Source organism: Sapajus apella, unplaced genomic scaffold, assembly GCF_009761245.1.
Source record: "Sapajus apella isolate SASKATOON/1434 unplaced genomic scaffold, GSC_monkey_1.0 scaffold40, whole genome shotgun sequence".
NCBI classification, from domain to species: Eukaryota; Metazoa; Chordata; class Mammalia; order Primates; family Cebidae; genus Sapajus; species Sapajus apella.
This window is the reverse complement of record NW_022436980.1, coordinates 18,747,016-18,756,410: the sequence shown is the minus strand read 5'-3', so window position 1 is coordinate 18,756,410 and position 9,395 is coordinate 18,747,016. Positions and strand designations below refer to the sequence as shown.

The following is a 9,395-nucleotide window of genomic DNA, read 5'->3' as shown; positions in this document are numbered from 1 at the left end:
AATTCCCCTCAAGAACAGCTGCTGGAGAATGGAGGGTTAAAAAAAAAGAGGAAGGCAGGTGAGTAGGCAGGGTTCAACCAACCTGTCCCCTAATCTCACTTCAGTAAATATAGCTGTACTTCCAAGTAATAGTGGTCCATATAAAATGTGATTGAACAGCGTTATATGACTAAAAGTAAAAATAATAATAATCATCATCATCATCATCTAAGGAGACATCAGCAATTATTCTTTATTTTTTTTTTTTTGAGACAGAGTTTCCCTCATGTTACCCAGGCTGGAGTGCAATGGCGCGATCTCGGCTCACCGCAACCTCTGCCTCCTGGGTTCAGGCAATTCTCCTGCCTCAGCCTCCTGAGTAGCTGGGATTACAGGCATGCACCACCATGCCCAGCTAATTTTTTGTATTTTTAGTAGAGACAGGGTTTCACCATGTTGACCAGGATGGTCTCGATCTCTTGACCTCGTGATCCACCCGCCTTGGCCTCCCAAAGTGCTGGGATTACAGGCTTGAGCCACCGCACCCGGCTGACATCAGCAATATTTTTTTGTTAAGGGTAAGATTAATATTGCAAGCCACGAGGTGACTGCTAAAACTGCTCAGCTTGGCACTGTAGCTGAAAAGCAGATATACACCAATGGACGTGGCTGTATTCCAATACAATCTTCTTTATAAAAAGAGAAGGAAGGGAAGATTGGTCCTTGGGCTGTCGTTTGCCTATACCAGGTATAAAGAATGAAATAATTACTATACACATGAGGTATTACATTCTTCTGTGAGAAAACGAGGTCAGTTTCTTCTCTAAAATTCTCAATAATTCACTTTCAAAAGTCATTTTCAATTCTTAATATTCACATGAATCAAAAATCAGAAAAAATATTACACAGTCATAATTCTAACTCTATGTCCATAACCAGAATGATTAAGAATTTGTATAGCTCTCCAGAGTTTCTTTATACAGCGAAGCATTCATTCATTCATCCATCCATCCATCCATCCATTCATTTAGAAACGGAGTCTCACTCTGTCACCAGGCTGGAGTGCAGTGGTATGATCTTGGCTCACTGCAACCTCCACCTCCCGGGTTCTTCAAGAGATTCTCCTGCCTCAGCCTCCCGAGTAGCTGGGCCTACAGACGTGTGCCACCACGCCCAGCTAATTCCTTTATTTTTAGTAGAGACAAGGTTTCACTATGTTGACCAGGATGGTCTCTATCTCTTGACCTTGTGATCCACCCGCATTGGCCTCCCAAAGTGCTGGGATTACAGGAGTGAGCTACCATGCTCGGCCGAAAATATTTTTATTTTTTTATTTAGTTACTTTGAGACAGGGCCTTGCTCTGTCATCCAGGCTGAAGTGCAGTGGTTTGATCATGGCTCATTGTAACCTTGACCTCCCAGGCTTAAGTGGTCCTCCTGCTTCAGCCATCTGAGTAGCTGGGCAGGTACACACCTAGCTTATTTATTTTTGTATTTTGTAGAGATGGAGGTCTCCCCATGTTGTCTAGGCTGGTCTCAACCTCCTGGTCTGAAGTGATACTTCTGCCTTAGCCTCCCAAAGTCCTTGGATTACAGGTGTGAGCATCATATCCAGAAGGAAGCAACTATTCATATTCCACCTTCTCACACTAGGTGTCATATTACACATACTTTATTGCTCTTTGTTTTTCTCATAAAATAATTTACCTTAGAGATTTTTTTTTTTTTTTTTGAAACCGAGTTTCACTCTTGTTACCCAGGCTGGAGTGCAATGGTGCCATCTCGGCTCACCGCAACCTCCGCCTCCTGGGTTCAGGCAATTCTCCTGCCTCAGCCTCCTGAGTAGCTGGGATTACAGGCATGCGCCACCATGCCCAGCTAATGTTTTTGTAGTTTTAGTAGAGACGGGGTTTCACCTTGTTGACCAGGATGGTCTCGATCTCTTGACCTCGTGATCCACCTGCCTCAGCCTTCCAAAGTGCTGGGATTACAGGCATGAGCCACCATGCCTGGCCTACCCTTTAAATTTCTAAGTCCAAAGTCCTAAGAAAAAATTTCAAAGTCCTAGAAAAACATTAGCACTGCTCCAAATAGCATTTTAAATATCATTTTTACAAAGATAAAATACCATAAAAGAAAAAGAAAATAAAAATAAAAAATCACTTATAGGCTGGGTGCAGTGACTCACACCTGTAGTTCCAGAACTTTGGGAGGCCAAGGGCAGGAGACTGCCTGAGCCCAAGATCAAGACCAGCTTGGGCAACATGGTGAAAACTCGACTCTACAAAAATTACAAAAGAAATCAGTCAGGCATGGGGGTGCACACCTGTAGTCCCAGCTTCTTGGAAGTCTGAAGTGGGAGAATCACTTGAGCTGAGGAGGTCAAGGCTGTGGCGAGCTGAGATTATGCCACTGCACTCCACAGCAAGACGCTGTCTCTCAAAAAAAAAAAAAAATCACTTACAATCCTACCATCAAAAGAGATAATTTTGATATGCCATTTTTACCTTCAATCTTTTTTTTTTTTTTTTTTTTTGAGACGGAGTTTCACTCATGTTACCCACGCTGGAGTGCAATGGCGCGATCTCGGCTCACCGCAACCTCTGCCTCCTGGGTTCAGGCAATTCTCCTGCCTCAGCCTCCTGAGTAGCTGGGATTACAGGCACGCACCACCATGTCCGGCTAATTTTTTGTATTTTCAGTAGAGACGGGGTTTCACCATGTTGACCAGGATGGTCTCGATCTCTTGACCTCATGATCCACCCGCCTCGGCCTCCCAAAGTGCTGGGATTACAGGCTTGAGCCACCGCGCCCGGCCACCTTCAATCTTTTTACACACACATGCCCTACAAAACATTTTAATCAAATGAAATGGACAATTTTCCAAAATGAAAAGGTTGTAGACATCTATTACAGGGCAATGTGAATATAGTTAACACTACTCAACTGTACACTAAAAAAAATCATTATGGCCGGGTGACGTGGCTCATGCCTATAATCCCAGCACTTTGGGAGGCAGACTGCTTGTGGCTAGGAGTTTGAGACCAGTCTGAGCAATACCGTGAAACCCTGCCTCTACTAAAATTACAAAAATTAGTTGGGCATTGTGGTGCATACCTGTAATTCCATCTACTCAGGAGGCTAAGGCAAAAAAACTGTTTGAACGCAAGAGGAGGAGGGTGCAGTAAACCGAGATGGTGCCACTGCACTCCAACCTGGGCAACAGAGCAAAACTGTCTCAAAAAATAGTAATAGTAATATTAATCATCATCATTATGGAACTCTTACACAGTGGTGGTGGTAATGTAATGAGTACATCAGGATGAAAAACAGTATGGAAGTGCCTCAAAAACTAAAAATGTAACTACCATATGATCCAGCAATCCCACTACTGGGTATTTACCCAAAGAAGAGAAAATTATATGTCAAAGAGATACCTGCACCCCATATGTACTGCAGCACTATTCACAATAGCCAAGAAATGAAATCAACCTACATATTCATCAACAGATGAGTGGAAAAAGAAAATGTGATAAATATACACAATGGAATACTTTTCAGCCATAAACAAACTGAAATCTTGTCATTTGCAGCAATATGATACACCTGGAGGACATTATGCTAAGTAAAATAAGTCAAGGACAGAAAAATAAATACCAAATGTCCCCAAATGGGGGAGCTAAAAAACTTAGATCACGCAAGTAGAGAGAAGAGTTATGGTTATTAGAAGATGGGCAAGGTGAGAAGAGGGGAGTACAGGAGGAGATTGGTTAATAGGTATAAAATTACAGCTAGCTAAATAGAAGGAATAACTTTGAGTGTTGTATAGCACCACAGGATATATAGTTAACAACTGTTTATCATGTATGTTCAAAAAGCTAGAAGGGGCCTGGCATGGGGGCTCATCCCCCATAATCTCAGCACTGAGAGAGAGGTAGGAGAAGTCCAGGAGTTCAAGACCAGCCTGGGCAACAAAGTCAGACTCTATCTCTGTAAACAAACAAACAAACAAACAAAAATCAAAAAATCAGTTGGGGAGGGTGGCATGCACCTGTGGTCCTACCTACATAGGAGGCTGAGACAGGAAAACTGAGCCCAAGAATTGTTTGAGCCCATGACTGCACCAGCCCATGACTAGCCTAGGTAACAGAATGAGACTCTGTCTCAAAAACAAAAAAACAAAAAACAAAAAGGCTGAAAGAATTTTGAGTAATTTCCAACACAAAGAAAGGTAAATATTTAAGGTGATAGTGTATCTTAATTACCCTCATTTGATCATTACTAATTGTATACATGTACCAACATATCATTTTGTATACTGTAAGTATGTACAATTATTACATGTCAACTAAAAATAAAAGGGGGAGCCTCTCTAAACCAGTTCTATTTCCGGGACTATCTGAAAATAAATCAATAGAAGAAAAAAACCAGTAAGAGGGTAATTTTTTTAAAACAATTTAAAAACTTGAAAAAAATCTCCTCTCTCTCAAATGAAATAGATAATTATTACAGATGGTAAAATTATGGTTGCCATCCACGGGTATGGCAGATTAACATACCCTAAATGACCCACTTAAGAACTTTTTTTGTTGTTGTTTGAGACAGGGTCTCGCTCTGCTGCCCAGAGTAGAGCTCAGTGGTGCAGTCTTGGCTCACTGCAACCTCTGCCTCCTGGGGTCAAGTGATCCTCCTACCTCAGCCTCCCAAGTAGCTGGGACTACAGGCATATGCCACCATGCCTGGTTAATTTTTATAAATTTTGGTAGTCTCAGGGTTTTACCACATTGCCCAGGCTGGTCTCAAACTTCTGAGCTCAAGCAATCCAACTGTCTCAGCCTCAAAAAGTATTGGGATTACCTGTGTGAGCCACTGTGCCCAGCCTTATCTATTTAATATTTAAATCAAACATATTTTTAAAATAATGTCTATTTTACCTATGATTGGCTTACATAATATTTACTGAACAATATACAAAAATATGCAAATGGAATGCAAATTAAATGATGTATTTTGTTGGAATATTAGGACACTGTGCCATAGTGTTTTCACGCAGACATTTCATTTGCTATATGCTGCTGAGAAACCAGAAAAGAGCAATACTCATGCTTTCTCTTTACGCTTCAGATGCATGAAATATAGAGAAAAAATTCCAACGCTAACATGCCAAAAGAATAACCTGTGATAGGTTTTTATATTCAGATGGCTCAGTGTAAGATATATTTTCTTCTTTGAGTCACCAAATCCAGAAAAAAAACCCCAAATACCACTAATCTAGAATGTAATGCCAACTCTAAGCTCCAAAAAGTTTTTGCTTACATGTACATCCCTAAGTCTAGGCTAGTTCTTTGTATGCGGTGGATGCTTAAAAAATATTTATTTATATAGAGAAAGCTATTATTGCTTTCTATAAACGTAAAGCCACTGCTAAGGAAAAATGTATCTTCCCCAAGAGGTAAAAAAAATAAAGCACAAAACGGTCAGTGGTTAACTAATTAAGAGTTTACATACCTAGATAAATTAACTTTTTGTTTCGAAAAGGAAAAAAATATTTCATTGTGATGTAACTACTTCAAAAGTTATAACAAGTTTGTATTATAAGAAAATGTGTAAATAATGTTACCTATTTTAATTCTTCCTAAATTTTCATTCGTTGACTCAGAAACCAATATATAAATTCTAGTGAAGCCAAAAGAAAGTCGAGCTATTTATCTGCAATAATATGATACAAACAAAAATAACCCTGGAATTTTGACTTTTCTATATTGATAATTTGATTATTGAACTTAATATTAAGTAACAATGAATCTTTAAAAACCAAAAGACTTATAAAATATAATTACATGCCCCACAAAATAAGACATAAATAAGTCAATTTTTGCTTACTCTTTATTCTTAGAGGCAGGGTTTTGTTATGTTGCCCAGTCTGGGGAGCAGTGGCTATTCACAGGTACAATGACACACTACAGCCTGAACTCCTGATCTTAAGCAATCCTCATATCCCAGCCCCCCACGTAGGTGGGACTACAGGCATGCACCACCATACTTACCTTAAACAATCAATTTTTAAATAACATATTCATTTAATGTAATAATTCTGATGCAGTTGTGGATTTCTCTCAAACTGTTTTGAACAGTTTAAATCCCAGAAATTATTTTTCTGCTGTAACTGTCTCAAGAGGTAGTGAAAGGAAATGACAGCCTCTTCCATAATTCTTCCATAGAAATCTTGCTAAAAAGAACCTTTTCAATTCAGCTTAGTCTGCTGCTGTATGTGGCCTTCTCCTACTACTTCGGCATAAAGTCTGTGTGTGGAAGACACATATCCCCCTCTTCTAGAATGTCATTACAAACAAAAAGCAAGAGTAATAGAAAATCCTTACCAGAAAGATCCACCACAGCCTCGTGACTGGAAACAGCTCCTTTCTCAATAAAAAGATCACGAAAATACTCGCTATTTGCTGACAAAACAGATTTATGAGCTTTGTACTCTTCTCCTTCAATTAGCAAAGTAACATCACAGAACTGGTTGGAAAGTCTCTGTTCGTTCAGCTGTTTTAAGACAGCTTGACAATGTTTTGGAGAAGAACGTTTTACCACTCCTTTGGTGTCAACCTGTCAAAACAAGTTTGAGAGCAGGAGAGATACATTACCTGTATTTTTTGCTCTTAACAGGCTTTAAAACAAGACACACTACATATTACCTTTTACCAGGTATGAAAAAATAATATTCTTTCTTTGTTATCTATGTATTTAAATAAAAAGATATGTTGTCCTATCCTCCCTATTTTCTGCCACGTTCTTCATTCTACCTGACCTAATGAAAACCTGTATCTCACTTCTGGCTGCCTCTTATTACTGATCAGAAATGTGATGATGTATGAAACTGATGCAGGTGAAAAATGAAGACAGATTAATTTTACCCTGGGGCATAACCCAGAGACTGCTTCCAGAAATGTAAATCTGTCTATTTGTACCAATATGTTATCACAAAAGAAGGGAGGAATAATTAAGAACCAACCAACAGGTAATTATTAGTAAGTTCATCCTGAAAAAATAAACATTTATGATAAATGATGAGGTGGTATTAGCATACTTTCAGCTTATATAACAACACAGTACATTACCCATTTTGTCTTATTCAATATGAAGTCTTAGTGGTTTGAGAAAAGTAAGTCACCAAGGCTGCAAATACTAGTACACTAGTTACAAACGTTAAAGATGAATGGAGAGTACCACTTACAAACACAAGTTCATGTCTGGATACTGGCTTCTTTTTTGAAGGTCTGGAGGCTGTAGTTGGAGATGAAGTAAAGTTGCTCAGGTCATCTTCTGATTCATTACTTTCTTCTCCAGATTCTAGGTCTAGTCCCAATTCTTCCAACATTTCTGAAACATCTGATATTGGACGGGATCGATCTAATTTCTCCTGGCATTTGCTACACTGTTTAATGTAATCTTTGACTTGCTTCAATATACCTACAATGAAAATATTAACAAGTCAAATTTAATACTGTTCTTAAAACAGGGAATATATTAGTCTGTGTATATTAATACATGTTTCAATACATATGTGCAAACACTCACATCCCATAAAATATGTAGAGTTCATTAGAATGTAAGGTACGCTTTTTTTTTTCCAAAAAATAGTAGGTTATTCAGTTGACAGAGGAAGAAAACAATTAAAAAAAATATATATATAAGGTTATAAATGATATTCCCATGCTGAGGTAATGTTGTTTATTCCCGGTTGTTTCCCCAACCATAAGATGACTATATAGGTCCACCCATTTCCATATAAGTTGCAATGTTTTCATGCAAGAGGGAAACTGTCAATATTCAACTGGTTTTGACTTATGCAAATTAACAATTGAGGCTGGGTGCGGTGGCTCACACCTGCAATCTCAGCACTTTGGGAGGCTGAGGCAGGTGGATCACTGAGGTCAGGAGGTTCAAGACCAAGCTGGCAAACATGGTAAAAAACCTGTCTCTACTAAAAATACAAAATTACCCAGGCATGGTGGAACACGCCTGCAATTCCAGCTACGGTGGCACACGCCTGCAATTCCAGCTACTCTGGAGGCTGAGGCAGGAGAATTGCTTATAAACCGGGAGGTAAAGGTTGCAGTGAGCTGAAATTGCACCACTGCACTCTAGCCTGGGCGACAGAGATTGCCTCAAAACAAAAAAACAAATTAACAATTTAATATGGCTCAAGCTAATATTTCTCCACCCCAGTGACATCAGGCATGGCCATGTGATTTGATGTGCACACATGTGATATGTACCATATCTGAACAGAACCTTAAGGGGTACTGAGTATTTCACACTAGTTCTTGAATCTTTGTCCCCTCTCACAAAGAACAGCATGTCCAAAAGGATGCTGTTCTTAAACTTGAATTTCAGATGAAAAATGTTGAAACCAATCTGTAGCCTGGAACAGAACTACAATCAAAACTTGTAATGAAAGTTTAAAATAAATCTTTTGTTTTTGAAAGTTATGAGATTTTAGGGTTTAGTGAAATAACAGCATAAGCAATCTAACAAAAGTTGACTGTATACATGCCACTCACAAAAGATGATTCTGAATCTGAATTTCAACTTCTAGCTCCCGGACATGCTGGGGTAGGGTGAGGGCACAGGGATACCGATTTATATACATACACATACATACATATATATGTACACACATACATACCATGTTGGCCAGGCTACTCTACAACTCAAGTGATCTGCCCACCTCGGCCTCCCAAAGTGCTGGGATTATAGTTGTGAGCCACCATGCCTGGCCTCTGATTTACTCTTTTTTGTTTTTTTTGTTTTTTTTTTTTTGAGATGGAGTTTCACTCATGTTACCCAGGCTGGAGTGCAATGGCGCGATCTCGGCTCACCGCAACCTCCGCCTCCTGGCTTCAGGCAATTCTCCTGCCTCAGCCTCCTGAGTAGCTGGGATTACAGGCACGCACCACCATGCCCAGCTAATTTTTTGTATTTTTAGTAGAGACGGGGTTTCACCATGTTGACCAGAATGGTCTCGATCTCTTGACCTCGTGATCCACCCGCCTCGGCCTCCCAAAGTGCTGGGACCACAGGCTTGAGCCACCGCGCCCGGCCCCTCTGATTTACTCTTATCCACACACTTTGGATACACTTAACTGTAGACACCCACAAACCAGCTTTTGATTTAGGCAAGGGAGAGTCATTTTGAAACTCTAGCACACACATCACAGGATAAAATAGGAAGAAGGGGGCCGGGCGCGGTGGCTCAAGCCTGTAATCCCAGCACTTTGGGAGGCCGAGGCGGGTGGATCACGAGGTCAAGAGATCGAGACCATCCTGGTCAACATGGTGAAACCCCGTCTCTACTAAAAATACAAAAAATTAGCTGGGCATGGTGGCGTGTGCCTGTAATCCCAGCC

At 40.0% G+C, this 9,395-nt stretch overlaps 1 protein-coding gene across 1 annotated transcript in view; it reads right to left on the bottom strand.

Annotated features, from left to right (window-relative positions):
- ZBTB11 (zinc finger and BTB domain containing 11) overlaps positions 1 to 9,395 on the bottom strand; it is a 32,903-nt gene that overhangs the window by 16,796 nt on the left and 6,712 nt on the right. Inside the window, exons 2-3 of the mRNA XM_032299239.1 lie at positions 7,220 to 7,455; positions 6,360 to 6,591 (exon numbers count right to left, since the gene is read on the bottom strand). Coding sequence (XP_032155130.1) covers positions 6,360 to 6,591; positions 7,220 to 7,455 — 468 coding nt within the window. The remainder of the gene's footprint in view (positions 1 to 6,359; positions 6,592 to 7,219; positions 7,456 to 9,395) is intronic.